General features: G+C 42.6%; 1 protein-coding gene across 1 annotated transcript in view; it reads left to right on the top strand.

The window, feature by feature from the left end:
- Window positions 1-18,028, top strand: part of DNAH6 (dynein axonemal heavy chain 6) — a 298,766-nt gene extending 280,738 nt beyond the window's left edge. The window contains exons 71-77 of the mRNA XM_059942689.1: window positions 2,283-2,412; window positions 5,098-5,225; window positions 8,654-8,839; window positions 9,385-9,457; window positions 10,272-10,423; window positions 13,991-14,213; window positions 17,800-18,028. Of these exons, the coding sequence (XP_059798672.1) occupies window positions 2,283-2,412; window positions 5,098-5,225; window positions 8,654-8,839; window positions 9,385-9,457; window positions 10,272-10,423; window positions 13,991-14,213; window positions 17,800-17,903 (996 nt within the window). The 3' untranslated portion in view covers window positions 17,904-18,028. The remainder of the gene's footprint in view (window positions 1-2,282; window positions 2,413-5,097; window positions 5,226-8,653; window positions 8,840-9,384; window positions 9,458-10,271; window positions 10,424-13,990; window positions 14,214-17,799) is intronic.
- Window positions 18,029-18,611: the final 583 nt, after the last annotated feature.

Raw genomic sequence — 18,611 nt, 5'->3', positions numbered from 1 at the left:
GTTGCTAGAGGCTGGTGAGAAAAGGAAATAAGGAGTTATTGTTTAATGGGTACAGAGTTTCAGTTTTCCAAGATGAAAAGAGTTATGGAGATGAATGTTGGTGACAACATTATTATTGTATTTAATACCACTGAACTGTACAGTTAAAAATAGTGCAGATAGCAAATTTTATATTATGTGTATTTTACCACAAAGAAAAAAAATAGAAAATAGTTAATTACCTTATTATAGAATTATCTCCTATAAATCAATAGTAATAAACACTAAAAATCAAAAATGTACAAAATATATAAATAATTTATAAAGACAATACAGATAGCCAATGAACTTATTTTTTAAATGTTTAACTCTACTAATCCTCAAAGAAGTGCAAACCAATGAAAAACTATTTTGCCCATCAAATTGGAAAGGATTTTTTAAGCAATGATAGCAATTCTTACAAAGACAGAAAGACATGTCCTCTGATGCTCTATTGTTGGGAGTGTAAACTGATACAGTGTTAGAAATCAATGTAATAATACACAGTTTAAAAATATGCCTTTGGTAATATTTCATTTAAAGAATGTAAATGAAAGTGGATGAAATTCATATATAGATATTCTATTCACAGAGTTCTAAAAAAATCTAAATAATAGAAATATCCAAAAAGTAAATAAACAACTATATTAATTATAGTGCATTCAAACCACCGAGGATCAGTCACTTAAAACAGAACTCATGAAGATTTTTCAGTGATGTGAGAAAATGTTCATGAAATTGAAAAAGAATAAATACTACATAAATTGTATGGGCTCAATATTTAAAACTATATGCACATATATACAGAAAATGTCCAGGGGGTGGGGGAGGTAAACTAAAGTTATAAATATCTCTGAAAAGCAAGATCATTAATAATTTTTCTTTATACTTTTCTGTGTTTTCTAAATTTTCAATAATAAGCTATAATACTTTTCTAAATTCTACAACTCTATTTTTTTTTTTTTTTTTTTTTTGGCTGCACCCCATGGCATGCAGGATCTTAGTCCCCCAACCAGGGATTGAACCCACGCCCTCGGCAGTGAAAGCATGGAGTCCTAACCACTGGACCGCCAGGGGATTCCCCATAATACTTTTCTAATTGAGAAAATATTTTTTTAATTGAAGTATAGCTAATCTACAATGTTGTGCCCATCTCTGCTGTACAGCAAAGTGACTCAGTTATACACATAGAGACATTCTTTTTTTTTAATATTCTTTCCCATTATGGTTTATCACAAGATATTGAATCTAGTTCCCTGAACTATACAGTAGGACCTTGTTTATCCATCCATTGTTTATCCAATGTTTATCCATCTTATATATAATAGTTTACATCTGCTAATCCCAAACTCCCAGTCCTTCCCTCCCTCACCCCCCGCCCCCTCTGCTCTCTATGTCTGTGAGTCTCTGTTTTGTAGATAGTTTCATTTGTGCCATATTTTAGATTCCACATATAAGTGATATCATATGGTATTTGTCTTTCTCTTTCTGACTTACTTCACTTAGTATGATAATCTCTAGTTGCATCCATGTTGCTGCAAATGGCATTATTTTGTGTTTTTTATGGCTGAGTAGTATTCCATTGTATATATGTACCACATCTTCTTTATCCATTCATTTGTCAATGGACATTTAGGTTGTTTTCGTGTCTTGGCTCTTGTGAATAATGCTGCTATGAACATAGGGGTGCGTGTATCTTTTTGAATTATAGTTTTGTCTGGATACATGCCCAGGAGTGGGTTTGCTGGATCATATGGTAATTCTCTTTTGAGTTTTCTCAGGAACCTCCACACTGTTTTCCATAGTGGCTACACCAACTTACATTCCCACCAACAGTATAGGAGGGTTCCCTTGAGAAAATGTTATTTAAATAAAACTATGTTCTAAAACTGAATTCTCATTATTTCTTCCTCACTTTCATAACTGCCTTTTAAATAATTAGCCAAAAATTGTTTAACCATTTTTTACTGTGGTAAAACATATGTAACATGAAATTTATCATTTTAACCATTTTAAGTATACAGTTCAATGACATTCAGTAAATTCACATTGTTGTTCAACGAAAAATGTTTAACTATAACACTTGAGAACTAAACACTATCATTTACAATGAACACATTTTACCAACTCTATCTTCAATATAAAAAATAAAATTTCCTTGGTTTTGGCCACTGCCATTATTTCTCTAATAAACTATGTGTGCTGCAAAATTATTTTTTTGAGAATTTGATTCTTCACTGTTCTGTCTCTTCTCACCATTACAGTACAAAGAGACCAACACTTTAATCAACACCATACTTGAGGTTCAGCCAAGGTCATCTTCTGGTGGAGAGGGAAAGAGCAACGATGAGATTGTCCAAGAACTCGTTGCTTCTGTCCGGACCAGAGTTCCAGGTAGTAAGTAATTCCTAGCATACATGTACAATGGGACTTTTAGGAATAAACTCAGAAAGCTGAGTGATAGGCAGGTGTCCAAATCTGCTTATTATGCAGATTTTTTCTTTACATAGAGAGCTCTTCTGATGTAGAGCTCTCCATTTATAGATGAGAAGCCTATAGCACCTTGACATCTTAACTGCCAGAAGCATGAGGAACAAGTTGGTTTCTAGCTCAATGTAACTTTAACCAGACTTTTTCCTGAGTTTTCTAATATCTCTAGACTTGTACTGTCCGAGACAGTAGCCATTAGTCACATGTGGTTATTTAAACTTTAAATTAAATTAAATTTAAAATTCATTTCCTCAGTTGCACTAGCCACATTTTAAGTGTTGCCATACTGAACAATGCAAATGGAGAACATTTCCATCATCATAAAATATTCTATTGGACAGCCCTGCTCTGGAATCCATTTCTTTTTTTTTTTTTTTTTTTTTCTCCAACAAGAGAAGTGGCTAGATTATTTCACTTTGTTTTCTGGTGAGTTAGGGAATCTTCCTGAATGATCACAGAGATCCACTTTCACACTTTTCTTAGAGTGACTGTAGATTTAGATGTCTTAATCTATTGTTCATGGTTGGAAATGTCATTATAGGGGAAAAAAAGATGAGGCACAAAAAAAAACTAATGACTGTAAAAGTAAACTGTGTTTCTGTCTCTATTCACAATACTCTGGCACCAAGTGTATGGGTTTCCCCCTATATTAAGCAGTAACTCTCTGGACACCAGCTGGGTGTCCTACAATTCAGTTATAACTTTATCCAGAGTAGGCACAGACCCCACAGTTTAAGGGCTCAGTCCCACAAGACTGTCCCCACTTCAGATGCCAACGAGTCCCCAGGTTGTGACCTGTACTACTGACCAACCAGCTGTAAATCGAGGATTCCCACAACCCCCTTTTGGAGTTCAGTAATTTTCTAGAACAACTCACAGAGCTCAGGGAAACGGTTATTTACATTTACCAGATTACTTTATATGATATAATAAAGGATAAAGGTAAACAACAAGATAAAGAAGTACATAAGGCAAGGTCCAGAAGAGTCCCGAGGGCAGGAATTTTGTCCCTCCTGGTACATGGTGCATTCACCAACCCAGAAGCTCTCCAAACCCCTTCAGTTAGGTTTTTATGGAAGTTTCATTATGTAGGCATGATTGATTAAATCACTGACCTTTAGTGATTAACTTAACCTCCAGCCCCTCCCCTCTCCCAGGAGGTCAGAGAGTAGAGCTAGAAGTTCCAACTCTCTAATCACATGGTTATTTCCCCTGACAACCAGCCCCTCATCTTTAGGGGTGGTCCAAGAGTCATCTCATTAACATAAACTCAGGTGTGGTTGAAAGGGGCTTGTTATCAATAACAAAAGATGCTCCTTTCACCTTCATCACTCAGGAGCTATTTCAGGAGTTGGGGTCAAAACCCAACAATTATAGAAATGATGCTCCTATCACTCTTATCAATGAGGAAATTATAACAGTTTTAGGAGCTCTGGCCAGAAGCTGGGGACAAAGACCAAAATACATATTTCTTATTACATCACAGTAACACAGACTAAGTCTTGCCAATACTATTAAGGCCCCCAGAAAAGAAAGGACCTGTGTGACCTCAGAAGTCAGTTATGTTCCTCCTAAAGCAGCCCCTCAAAAGACTCTCTTCTTGAGTAGAGAGTTATGTTGATATTGAAGCAACTGGGTTATTTTAGGAAGTATTTTTTAATAAACATAAGATGGAGGACTGGGTGGAAAAAGGGATGAAGGTGGATGGATGGATGGATGGATGGATGGATGGATGGAAAGTTAGTATACTTGTTTCATAGAGTTCCATTGACACCTAGGAGGTTTTTCTCTCCACGCTTCATAAAGTTTGTACTTTTACTGTGAAATGATAAGCCATGCCATCTGCTGAGACTGAGGGGCAGGGGTGCAACTGGCTTAACAAGAGAACTTAGGTTCGGAATAGCCCGAGGGGACTGACAAAAGGAGAAGAGTGGGGGCATGTAACCGCAGCCCTGTGGATCCAAGAGCTTGCACTTACCCACACTGCTGTGTGATTTTTCTACAGCAGCCAAAATGTGAGTGGTTAAGAGGAAATTGATGTACATATCTCAGAGCCACTTGTTTTCTCACACTTTACTCATCTATGTAAGGAAAATGCAGTCCCTTCATTTTTTAGAGCTTATATGAGCCCCCACTCGGTGGATTGTAGGGAAAAAGAAGAGCACAATTTTCGATCCAGCTTGAAACGTGGGCCCATTTCATAATCCAGTCAGTCCCTTTGAACAACACTCAGTAACCTGGGATAAATGCTGCCTCTCTCCTCTCTTGGGGGTTGTCCTGCCCCCAACCCCTCCTCTCCTAGATGCAACACGGGTGTGTAGGGAAGAGCAAGACTTACATACGTCGCATACACACAAGGCAGAGGAGACGACTCAGGACCCCTGGTACCTCTGGTCTCAGGGATGTCCCTTGTCTACCAGGTAGCACTTGCCACTGAAGTCCGAGCGGCCTGACTCCCGTTCAGCCTAGGCCCCAGGGACAAGAGAAGTTGGCTTTAAGAAAAGTTAAGATAAGTGCATTCCAGTAGCAATGTGATAAGGAGAGAAATCAACAATAATTGATCTGATGAATCAGCCGTGTGTGTTTCAGAAACTCTGGAGATGGAGAACGCTTCTGAGAGCCTTTTTGTCAAGGATCCTCAAGGACGCCTTAACTCCTTGACCACTGTCCTTGGACAAGAAGTGGACCGATTTAACAATCTGCTGAGGCTAATACACGTACGCGTGCTCACTGCCATCCTTGCTATTGGGTATCAAAGCTCTGTGCAGAGTGTATAACAATGTGAGGTTTCCATTCCCATCACTTCAACATTTCTATCTGGATATGCTAACAGCCCTTAAGCCCAACTTGTCTAAACCTGAATTCACCCTCCTCTAGTCTGTGTTCCCTATCTCTAATAATGGCCTAGTGACTATGTGGCATTACAAATCCTTCATTATCCTAACTTGCACCCTTAGAATTACCATTGACTCATTAGGAATTTGACCAGGGACCTAAGCACTCAGAGAGATTCAGTGCTTGTTCCTGATGGCTAGTTTGCTTTTAATATCATAGTCTTTATGAAGACTATGACAACCAGAGTTTCTTAAATTAGAGGCCACAAAACACCTAAATTAGGATCCACTGTGCTGCAGGTTCAAATGTAGATTCCCTGATTCCACTTCAGACCTACGGAGTTAGGATTCCTTGAGGAATTCCTGGGGATATGAATTTTAAATAAACTCCCCCAGATGATGTCAGTGCAATTAAAATTTAAGAACAACTATTTAGACCTTTGCCTTATGCTCAGGAATACTTTCTGAATGGTGTTGACTTTGTAATGCTGGCTACAGGACTTCCTGTTGTCTCTGTGCATAACTTTAATAAGGGAAACTATTAGAGACCAAATATTGAGCAGTAACAGGAAAAGTTCTACTGCCAAGCAAGGAACCAAATACCTAGCACAGAATCAAGGCTCAGTGATAAGATTGGGAAGGGCAGCTAGGGTAGATCTTTTAAAGACCGTCTCTTCCCTATTAGGAAAGCAAAGTCTCCATGTTTCTGGTCGTCTGGCAATACCCAGGCTTGTGGATTAGGGAGGCACTGGGTCAGCTGAATATGTGATGTCATCACCTTGGGCCTATGGCATCTGGCTAGGTAAACCAGTGTCAGCAGGCCAGGTAGTCAGGTCAGAGCTTATTACCTTCTACATTGAATGAATCAGGGTATAGATGAAGCTGCTGTGATAAAGATCCCCAAATACAGTGGCCAAAACAGGATAGAAATGCACCGCTCTCTCAGTTAAGAGCCCAGACAAAGCTCTGTCTAGAACAGGTAGTTAATCTTGCTTTGTGAGCTCATCCAAGGATCTCAGCTGGAGGGCTGGGTCTTCCAGTCTCAACAGGTAGCCTCCATCTCTGGGACTAAGGTGGCTGTTCCAACTGTCCCCTTTTGCCAGCCACTGGGACAGGGGAAAGAGAGCCGAGGGAGAGCAGCTTCCTCATAAAAATGTAACCCAGAAGTTGTATACATCATTTTTTCTTATATCCCTTTAACCAAAGCTTGGTCACATGGCAACACCCCAGCTGCAAGGGTGGCTGGGAAATGTAGTCCCAATATCTGTATTGGATTGCTCTGTGCCCAGCTAAAACTAAGAGTATACTGTTGTTCAGAGGAGGAAGAGGAGATGGGTGCTGCTCATCTCTGGCCTCTCCACATTATGTATGGTCTTTCACCCACTTAAAGATGGACAAGTCCAAACATCACTTCCTCATAAAGTCTTCCTGGAACACCAGCCCTTCCCTCCACCACCAGATGACAGGGGCCCTTCCTCAGGGCTCCATCACTTGAGGTGTCTGTGTCCATCACTGTATTTGTGTACAATGTACCACCTTGTTTTGTAATTACTCCTCCATGAGTATGGCTCCCCCAGTAGACAATGAACTTGAAGAGAAGGAGACAAGTATATAAGTCATCTTTGCTTCCCCAGTGCCTGACACGTCCTAAATCTTCCATGAATATTTGAACATGCAAGTGAACGAATGTGGCTCTCAGGAACAAAGTGGTCACTTCTTCTGGTCAAACAATAGTGTCCACCACTAATGGAAGTATTCACCTAAAAAAAAGTAGAAGAGAGAGGAGCCCTGGGAGAAGCAGCCTGCAAGGCAATCAGGAGTCATAGCCAAGCACTCCCATTGGATGGAGGGGTGGTGGCCACCACTGTATGCAGGGCCTGCACCAGAGATCTCCCTCATCCTGACCCCTGCCCTGTCCTGCCTTGCCCTGGCTCTGTCCCAGCCTCACTTTCACCTCACCCAGCAAACAGCAAGGTCTCACTGTGGTAGTGATAAGAAAGGCCAAGGGAGGGCAGGAGCATCCGGGGCCTCGGGCTGTCATCTTGGTGAGCTCACTCTCCTCCAGACGGTTACAGAACTGTGCGACAGGGCAAGTCCTGGGAGAGACGAGGCCGCTAGCCATAAGGGAGAACATTCTGACGTGCGCTCTTCCCACTGAATATGACTACATGCTAGCTGCCTCCTCTGACAGAACTGGCTGCAATGTGACCTCTGTCTATGCTGATTTGGAAAGCACTAGCAGCCTGGCGCCTCCAGCTCTCTGACTTAAGTGTTCTCCATGAATCTTAGATAAGTCCTCTGCTACCTTTTTCCATTTTTGGTGTCTAAGATGGAGTGTTGTTTTGGCTCTGGCTGAGGGCCTTTTTCCTGAGCTCTGCTGCAAATGGTTCCTCAGATCCTAAGGGCATATCTACTTAAAACTCCTCTTTTCTATCACTGCCTCTTGTGAAAGGAGTTGGGAGGAGGGGAATAACTCCGTGAAGGAATGGAAGGATGACTAGACCTGTTTTGTCACATGTCACTTGTCTCTAGAACTATCTGCATGTGGCCCTAGGACTTCGTTTTTTAATCAACATAAATTTGGTCTCTAACATCTTCCTGTAATATTTTCCCCACGTATGGCAGTAGTTGTCACAAACTGGAACCCATGAGAGCCATACAAATCTATATGGCCTGCTTTTACCTTTAGCCAGGTGGCGGATATTACCCTGTACTTCCCATGGCTGCTGTCGGTCCAGCATCTCCCAGGACTACTGCCGGCCTCTGTCTTTTGTTGAGATGAGGGGAGGATAAGGGACATACCTTTAAAAAGTGTTTCCAGTATAAGGAGGCTCTCTGGAATCAGCTGAAAGATTGGTCTCATCTAAGAATCTCCCCTTTCTGCTATAACTCCTGGGGCCGCAGGCTCCCCCTGGGCAGAGTTAGAGGTACTTCCCACGTCCTCATCCCCCTGTCCATGGTTCCCAAATCACTAACCATCAGGCCCATTCTTCCTTTGGCCTGGACGAGAGCTGGATGATGGATTTTCTCAAAATACTTGGGGGCCATCTCTCCACCTTCCGTTCATCACTTCACTGGATCCTGCTATTATGCCTGAACCACCTCCACTACCAGGTCTTACACCCCTCTGGTCACATGTAAAAAAATGCATGAAAGATTGGAGGGTCTGATCCAGCACATAGTCTACAGAGAGGATGGAACCCAGCAAGCAGGCCCTTAAGCGTAAGGCAACACCTGCTACCATGAACAAGTTTCATTCCCACCTGATAATTACAGCTGTGAAGGGTACCAACCCCTTTTTATTCTTTCAGACCTCTCTAGATACGCTCAACAAAGCCATTGCTGGATTGGTGGTGATGTCTGAAGAAATGGAAAAAGTGTATAACAGTTTCCTCAACAACCAGGTTCCCTCTCTGTGGTCCAACACAGCCTACCCATCCCTGAAGCCACTAGGATCGTGGGTCAAAGACCTTATTCTGAGGACTGCATTTGTGGATGTAAGAAAATTCACTTCTTTGGGGTCTGATGAATTTAATGACACGGTTGGCCCTAAAGTTCTTAGGAAGCCCTCGCTAACTGAAATATTGACAATTACCGAGGGATCATCTGAACCCGAAGAAACAGAAACTTCCAGAATAGCATCAGTTTGAAAGTCTTATGCAGATTATAGTATAGTTTGCCCTAGGCCCTTATCCCCACAGTCCATTTTAATTCCAGGCCATCCTTGGAGTTTCAGATCTAGTTCATGAGACCTCACCATGAGGTACAGAACCAATCTGACATGGGTCCAAACGGTCAGGTGTGACCTTGCTGTCCTCTCCCACTTCTAGAACTTCTGTAATAACCAGGTTCTGGGTTTATGGTCAGCCTGGTGGGTGAGGAAGGGGGACAGGGCAGGCAGTAAGAATGGGGCTGGTGATAACTCAGGACCAGTTTAGATTCTGCCTCCTGGACACCCTCCAAAATACGACTTTGATTTAAAAGACAAATTCTATCTCAGTAAAAAAAAAAAGTACATTATGGTGTAATGTTTCTCCTTCAGCTGTGGCTCAAAAGAGGACAGCCTAAGTCCTTCTGGATCTCCGGTTTCTTCTTTCCTCAAGGATTTCTAACAGGTACCAGTGCTTTCCCTAGAAAAATTCCATAGGAAAGATCATTATGTGTGATGAGTTGTGCCGGGTTTCTAGGAACTTTGAAAATGGCATGGCTGCTGATGGCCTAACCAAGGGGTTATTGGTTATAAGGCAGCCCAACAAGGCCCTGCTCTTCCTCGCTCGCTGGGGTGGGGAAAGGATGGCAGAAATAGCAGACATTCCCCCAGCAACCTAATGCCCACTCCTCTCAGGTTACAAGTGCAAGTGCTGCTGCCCTGTGAATGCACACAGCTACCCCAAGTCCCCACGTAACCCATGCTCAAGGGCACTACCTGCTCTCCACCTTCTCTGGCCCCACCTCTGAGCAGCGTCCTTCCCTCTAAAAAATACTCTTACTGTCCCTCCAGTGGACCTCAGGGATTCTGCCCAGGACCCCAGAGGGGACCAAGGTCTCTGGGCTCCTAGATGCTAATGAGCCCAGCCCTTCATCTGTCTCATCCTGAGTCCCTCCTATACAGCCTATAGACAGCCCATACAAGACAAGCTAAGCAAGATGCTAAAGTTGGGAAGACTGGGCTCTGAAACTCCCTCACGGGCTTGTATCTCTCATTGGCAGAGCGGTGCACTTTAGACTTGGCCTCCCCTCTCTTCCCAAACAGGACCAAAATTCGCACATGCTTGGCTCCACCTCTCCCAACTAATTCAGAGTAAAATGTTAATGGTTGGGTCCTCTGGATGGAGAGGAAGCTCTCTAACGCTAGAGCATCCCGGTTGAGGCGCTTGGGGGCCGTGTTTGGGCAATAGTAACCCAGGATTCTGGCTTTCATATTTACAGGAACTCTTCAAAATCATGCTCGGAAATATAATTTGCCTATAGATGAGCTGAGTTTCAAGTACAACATGATTCCTATCTATCGGGATCAAGCCACAGTTATAGACGCTGCCAAGACAGTGCAGTTTGGACAAGAACTGCCCATGGACATGGAGGTATTGTCCCCCTGACAGTTGTTACAGCACAGCAGCTTCTGTCCCACTGTCATCCAGTATCTCAGGCAATCTCCCCTGCCCCACCCCCACCCCCCGCTTTCCATTTGCAGGAGTGGGAGAGGGCAGGGTGGGACTCACAACCCCAAGACAAGCTCCCCAATTAGCAGTGACCGGATGGGAACTGCCTAAATTAGTCTGACCTGTAAAAATATATTTTACAGCAGTACTGTAGATACCTACAGTAACTTTCTCATTCATGCAGAGGCAATATGGCAAGAGGTTAAAAACCAGAGTTTCAGCACTGGGCAGGCCTGAGTAAATTCTGACTTTCTCTCTCCCCAGCTGTGTCTGCAAGAGCAATTACTAACATGTCTGCACCTCAGTGTTCACATCTGCAAAATGGGGCTCATGCCACCAACCTCAGAGCTGTAGGGCAGTGTAACTGAAACTTCAGGTGTCATGTGACCAGCACATAATGAGCCCACAATAAATAACTGTTATCATAAGCTAAACTTATCTGCCTCGTTCACTCAGCTGCCTCCTAGCAGAATTGATATGCTAACTTTATATATCATATAACTATAACTACATCACATAACCAATAGGAATGTATCAATACTAAGGAAGCACTTCAGACTCTTTGCTTACATAGTTTACTCCCTCTAGAGCAGAAGTTCTCAAAATGTGGTCCGCAGACCAGCCGCATCAGCATCACCTGGGCACTTGTTAAAAATGAACTTATTTACAAAGCAGAAATAGACCCACAGATGTAGAAAGCAAACTTACGGTTACCAAAGGGGGAAGGGGGGGAGGGATAAATTAGGAGGTTGGGATTAACATATACACACTACTATATATAAAATAGATAACCAACAAGGACCTACTGTATAGCACAGGGAACTATACTAAATATTTTGTAACAACCTATAAGGGAAAAGAATCTGAAAAAGTATATACGTATATAGAGAGAGAGAGAGAGAGACATATACGTATATATGTTAACTGAATCACTGCTGTATACCTGAAACTAACACAACTTTGTAAATCAACTATACTCCAATTTAAAAAAGAAAAAGAAATGTAAATTCCAAGGACCCTTTCCAGATTGAATCAGAAACTGGGCTGGGACCCAGAAATCTATTTAACAAGTCCTGCAGGAGGTTCTTAGCCCACTCGAGTTTCAGAACCCCAGCTCTAGAATATCTCAACCTCGACTGCAGGTTAGAATCACCTATGGAGCTTTAAAAACATCCTGATGCTCAGTCCACACCCAATTACGTCAAAATCACCCCAATTATATCAGTCATCATTATATTTTAAAGCTCCCCTGGATATTCCAGTATACAGCTGGGGTGAGAGCCACCACTGCCAATCTGAGCTGCCCACTTTCAACGTGCTGAGATATTGATGGGGCAGGGAAACCTCTGCTTCAAAGCACCTGTCCACCCCAGTGGGCCTTATTAATGTAATTTTCTATGTATGCTGTGAAATCAAAGATCTGCTCCAGATTGCCTTTGCCAAGAATGTGTTCACTAGCCGGTCAGTGTAGATGGGGTAAGTGGCTTTTACTAAACCTTCTTTAAAGTGTCATGTTATTAGTAGGAATTGCTCCTGGGTAACTTAATCAGTATCCATTCCACTCAGATCTGCTTGATCTAGTCTTTGCTCTGATTAGCAAAAACACACAAAGACGAGATTGATCCCATATTCATGGATTACTCTATGAAATACTGTAATACCCCATGCCTCTTAATTGCCTGTATCTTAAAATGACAATGAAAGAGCTTACGTCTTTAAGGGAATTTGTTACAGCATCAAAATTTTTTTGATGCTAAAGTATTTGCATGCAAAAGTAGGGGGAAGTCAATTGAAAGATGCACTCCTTGTTATTTTGAGACCCTTCTTAGCCAGGAGAGCATCGCAGGCCCAGGTCAGGACTCATTGAGGCTGCAGGAGGGCAGGACAACACCCACATAAAAGCCCTCGTCCAGTCCGTCCTGGATGCTGGCCCTGCTCTGTGCCTGGCACACTCCACATAGACTCTGTGCCTGGCACACTCCACATAGACTGACTCTGACGGACAGATGTTTACAGTGACCGCCGGGGCCTCTGTCCCTCCAGCCTGCCCCAGTCTACACACATCTCCACGTGGGTCATGTGCAGTGAACCACGATGATGCCTGGGAGTTCCTGCCTTCTGTGAAGACTGAAAACTGTATAGTCAGCCCATCTCCTTGTCCTCCCAGCAAACGTCTGCAAGACACAGAGAGAGACTGTTGGACGACCTGAGTTCTGTTACAAACAGCAGGGCCACCGTCAGCCCATTGCCACCTTTGTGCCATTTAGGAAAAGGCACTCGTTCTGTGTGTGTGCAAATGGCTCCTACACACAGCTTGGCAAGTGGATGGCAGGATGGTTTCAGCCTCTACTCAGGCAAACCTGCACAAGCATATAGAGCAGCCCCCAAAACAGGAAGGCCTTGCTCTACCTCGCTGCACGCGAGGGACAAACTACAGGACACTAGGTAGTAAAGTCCAACCAAAAAGCGCTTACCATCCTTTTGTTCACTATAAAACACATCATTTATGACCACACAGCTTGGTCCTCTGCCTGCAGGTGTGAAGCTCCAGTTATCCAAAGGTCTAGGGCCCCAGAACTGGCCAAATTCACTCAATGTTTGAGGAAGGATACACAGAAGCCCACAACTGGAAGAAATTGTATACCAGTGGTGACATCTAACCACAGGACATTGAGGGACAGGGTCTCTGTCTCTGTCTCTCTTTCTCCTGCAAAATTTCCTTTTTTTTTTTCAATTTATTTATTTTTGGCTGCATTGGGTCTAAGTTGCTGCGTGCGGGCTTTCTCTAGTTGTGGCGAGCAGGGGCTACTCTTCATTGCAGTGCGTGTGCTTCTCATTGTGGTGGCTTCTCTTGTTGCGGAGCATGGGCTCTAGGCACGCGGGCTTCAGTACTTGTGGCACACGGGCTCAGTAATTGTGGCCCGCGGGCTTAGTTGCTCCAAGGCATGTGGGATCTTCCCAGACCAGGGATCAAGCCCATGTCCCCTGCATTGGCAGGCAGATTCTTAACCACTGCCCCACCAGGGAAGTCCCGCCTCCTGCAAAATTTCTCTAAAAAAACTTTCCATAGGCACTCTGCAAATATCATTGCCAATATATAACCTATCTTCTGGAACGGCACCCAGATCTTTGAAAGGCCTTGCTAAAAATAACAGATGATAATCACAGCCCTCTTGTCCATCCACTTCCCATGAGAAGGGGAAAATCCTAACGTCATGATATCAGAGTCTGAAGCCCATCAGTGGGTTTCCCAGGGGTACCCCCTACCGGACAGCCTGTGGGAGTGTGAAAAGTATGAGATTTGGTGACAAACTGAAAAGCAAATTATTTCACCTTTTGGAGCCTTGGCATTCTCCTCTCTAAAATGTGAATGATAAGAGAATCTCTGGATTGGTTCTTAGAATTGAGTGAGAATGTAGGACTAGGAGGTGGCCCACAAAACTGACCCCTCCTCCTCTTCTCACCTATGAACTTCTGCGTGTCTTTCAGTTGCCCTCTCCTGAGGATGGTGTTCTTGTCCATGGGATATTCATGGATGCTTCTCGATGGGACAATAAGGAGATGGTGATAGAAGACGCACTGCCCGGACAGATGAATCCAATGCTGCCTGTGGTGCATTTTGAGCCTCAACAAAATTATAAGCCAAGCCCAACACTCTACCACTCCCCACTTTATAAGACAGGGGCCCGGGCAGGTACACTCTCAACCACAGGTGAGGATGATCTAAGATCAGTATCATGACTGAATGCAAACTACAAAGTCCAAATGTTAAACTGTAATGTACAAAGGGTGATCTTGGGGCAATTAGCCAGGCTTAAAATAAGACCACTTATAACACACAAATTTATAAATGCTGTAAATTCTATTTGTTTTAATGCTGAGTGTAGATTAATGTTATAAAGCCAATGCTTGCTTCTATTAGTCTAATGAGTAGAAAATAGTTTATTCTGTGTGTGTATTTTCAATTTATTTATTTATTTTGGTTGTGCCGGGTCTTAGTTGAGGCCAGTGGGCTCCTATGTGCGGCATGCATGTGGGATCTAGTTCCCCAACCAGGGATCGAAACCGCATCCCCTTCATTGGAAGGTGAATTCTAAACCACTGCGCCACCAGGGAAGTCCCAGAAAGTAGTTTATTGATCAGTGTCTTCTAATTGAAAACTGATGGACTGAGTAGACACATCTATCTCTGACCAAATCCATTGAGACTCAGCGTAGAAAAGAGATGTTAAAATAAATAAGTGGAATGCCATGCTACAAAAAGAGAACTCTTAGTAGACCTGAAACTGAGATACAGCCCTGATAAAAAGGAACCAGATAAAAAGAAAGCCATATCAACAGATAAGCTGAAGAATTGAATGCAGACAGCTAGAGAGTGAGCCAACAGAATGCGCTGAGGAAATCCCTCAAAAGACAGCACAATGCAATTTTTTTAAGTGACACTGTGGAAGGAGTCAAAATCACCAACATTTATCTAGTAGGCAATCTGGAAGGAGAAAGGAGAGAAAATGGAAGGGCAATAATATTTGAAAAACTGGCTGATAATTTCCCAGAACTGAAGAAACAGTTGAGTCCTCAGATGATTGAGAGATCTCACAAAGTGGTAGGGGTAATTTTTTTAAATATACAATGAACAAATAAACAAATTTTAAAAGAAACCTAGATATATCAGAGTGATATCTAAGATCATCAGAAATAAAGAAAATTCTCAAAGAGATAAAATGCATTAATATGCTGGAACTAAAATTCCAGAAAATGAGAATCAGATTGACTTCAGACATGTCTCATTATCCACGGTGCATATAAAAATAGAGAAACTTCTTCAAAGGGCTGAGGAAAAACAACTTTGAACCAGAATTGCAAGTGCAACCAAATTATCATCTGAAAGAAAAGTTGTAATAAAGATCGTCTTGGACAAAGGCTCTAAATTAATCACCACTGATCCTCTATTTAAAACACACACACACACAGTTAAATCTTTAATAGTTTGACCATAAAAATGAATTTATAATAACTTGGAACTAAATTTCCAGATGACAGAAATATGGGAGGGAAGGCAGGAAGAAAGAACTAAAAAATCTTTCTCATTTGAATGGAGAAATAGATACTGATGATATTTATTTGTCTAAAAAATATTCAGTTAAAGGGTGCTCTCTAAGGGTAACGTACAGGATAGAACTAAAATAGACATTCGTGTCACATGATCTCCCAGTCCTATGACAAATCTAAAAAAGTGTTCAAAGGTATTTTTTAAATTAATAATGGTATTTACAAGTTTTTGTAGGGAGATGTAATTTTATTTGTCTTGGATAAGTTATCTAGGAATGGAATGACTGAATCATGCAGTAGGTATATGTTTAACTTCTTAAGAAACTGCCAAAATGTTTTCCAAAGTGGCCATAGCACTTAACATCCCCACCAGCAGTGTATGAGAGTTCCAGATCCTCCACATCCTCACCACCACTTAGTACAATCAGTCCTTTTCATTTTAGATGATAGATGACAGATAGATAGGTAGATGATGATGATAGATAGATATAGATAGATGATAGATAGATGATAGATGATAGATAGATAGATAGATGATAAATAGATGATAGATAGATGATAGATAGATAGATAGATAGATAGATAGATAGATAGATAATAGAATATAGTGGCATCTCTTTGTGGTTTTAATTTGCATTTCCCTAATGACTAATGACAGTAGCCATCTTTTCTGGTGCTTATTTATATCTTCTCAGATGAAGTGTCTGTTCCAATCTTTTGCCCATTTTTTAATAGAGTCATTTGTCTTCTTATTATTGGCTAAAATTCCAACAGGAACTCTGTGGTTTGCAGGAAAAGGAACAAAGAAAAGGTAGTAATTAAAATGACGTTGCACTGGCACAAGATTCTATAAATAGATCCAATGTACTGGAGAGAGAGCCCAGAAATGCACTGTGCATATGTGGGAACTTGACATATAATACCAGCATCATTTAAAATTGATCAGGAAGAGGGAAATTATTCCACAAATGATCCTGGGACAATTGGTTATACCAAACTTAGATCCTTATCTCCTATCACATACAAAAATTAAACCACAGATGGACTCTATAGACTTAATCATCACTAAAATTTAAAATTATTAACCTTAATGAAATAATGGCTCTAAGTAATAATTATCAGCTGCTGCTGACATTCCAAGAAAGAAAGACAACCAGACACAAGGCGCTTCCTGATGGAAGTGCACACCACCTAGGAAGTATTCTTGCCAAAAAAACTCAACCCTGAATGTGATCACACCTCTAGATCTAACCGCCCTTGCAGGGATAGGGGAACATGTGTAAAGTCACCACAGGGATGTTGTCAACAAGAGCCAGACTCTGGGGAACCTCACAGGAGAAATAGCCTGGTTGTTTCAACAAATATATTACAAGGGGGCGGCAAAAGGAACAGAGGGGAACCTACCAATTGAAAGAGATTTAAACAACATATCACTGTTGCAAGGTATGGACCTTATTTGAATATCAATTCAAACTAATGGTTACTATACATATACATTCTGCATATGTACTATAAAATGTCATTCGAGCACCTGCCAAGGCACCATGCAGGGAACGACATACAAAGACAAGGAAAGGGGAGATGTAGGCATTCTCTGCTGGGGACACCACCACCTTCCCCGACTTCCACACAGATGGGGTTTGCTGTGAAGGCCAGAAACAGCAACTCCCATCCTGAGGGCAGGGTCCTCTTCTTCTCAACCTGGCCCCGGTCCCCCTCACCCAGGCACACAGTGAAGAAAGGGTAAAAGTGCCCTCTTACTTCTGATGTCCCAGAGCTGAGGGACATACCTGTGACTGCACTTAGTCATCTCAGGACCCCAGTGCCTACCTACTGGGTGGAACAAAGTATGGATGGATGGATGGATGGATGGATGGATGGATGGATGGATGGACAAGCAGATGGACAAATGGATGGATGCCCAACCTACCAACTGTATCCCCTGAATCCCATTAAAACTCAGGCCTCAATCCTAGCCCAATGCTCCCTGAAACAAATTGCAGAGAACTTGAAACATAGTTTATAAGGTTATACAAGGTCTAAGCTGGACAGGTTCTAAAGGATCGTTTGTTCTAACATCTTCATTTTACAAAGCATAAAACTGAAATCTGTAGAGGATTATTTGCCCTTCTTCTTTAGAGGCAAAGTCAGGTCTGGAGCCCAGGTGTCTAAACTCCCAGTACAGTGATTTTTGTATTAAGGGGTTATTCTTTAAAGTAACAACCCTTTTTTCCCTGTATTCTTAACTAGGTCATTCAACCAACTTTGTGGTGACTGTCCTCTTACCCTCCAAGCAGTCCAAAGATTACTGGATTGCCAAGGGATCGGCTTTGCTCTGCCAACTAAATGAGTGAAAAGGTGCCACCTCTGTGCTTAAAAAGAACCAGGCCAGAGATCTTTCCTGATGGGGGAGAAAAGTCTACATAATTTATATGCGAGCAAAACAGGTTTACTTCTGATCTGGCTTAAAGGTAGCAAGTGTGGCTTTCATTTCTTTTATAACCTAAAATAAAGTGTTTTGAGTTTCTCTTTCTGGTGGTAATTCAAGCTCTGATGTGAAAGCAGTGGGTTCAGCGCTCACCTCTTAAGCCTGCTCCCCTCCCCCATGCAAGAGGCAGCTTCCCATCAGTAAGGGGGGGGTGCGGGGACGGTGGGGGGGGCCGAGTCAGACCTCAGCACTTCCTCATCCACATGGGCTTCCTTCCTCTTCACGCTAATGTGAAAGGCCCACTGTACACGTCAGTCTCATGGCCCTAGGTTCTTCCGTTTCTAGACCAGATTAAGGCTCAGGGCCCAACACATGAGATCTGGGCCCGTGGTGCCATTCCGCCATGCTGTGGGGCTGGATTACAATCCTTAGAAGAGCCTGCGATCTTTCACGATAGTGCAGGTCGCTCCCGCTCAAGTGCAGAGGAATTTTCCGCTTTGGGGTAAAACTGTGTGAAAACTGGCCAAGCCGCCCTCCAGGTGCATTGGCACCCCTGCCACCTCAAAAGCAGTGCTGAGATGGAGCAGCCACTGTGGTCTGCAAACCATTTTGCGTCAGCCCTGCCAACCAGGTC

This window comes from Balaenoptera ricei, chromosome 13, assembly GCF_028023285.1.
Source record: "Balaenoptera ricei isolate mBalRic1 chromosome 13, mBalRic1.hap2, whole genome shotgun sequence".
Classification (NCBI taxonomy): domain Eukaryota; kingdom Metazoa; phylum Chordata; class Mammalia; order Artiodactyla; family Balaenopteridae; genus Balaenoptera; species Balaenoptera ricei.
The sequence above is the reverse complement of the archived record's forward strand: the minus strand, read 5'-3'. Positions and strand labels throughout refer to the sequence as shown.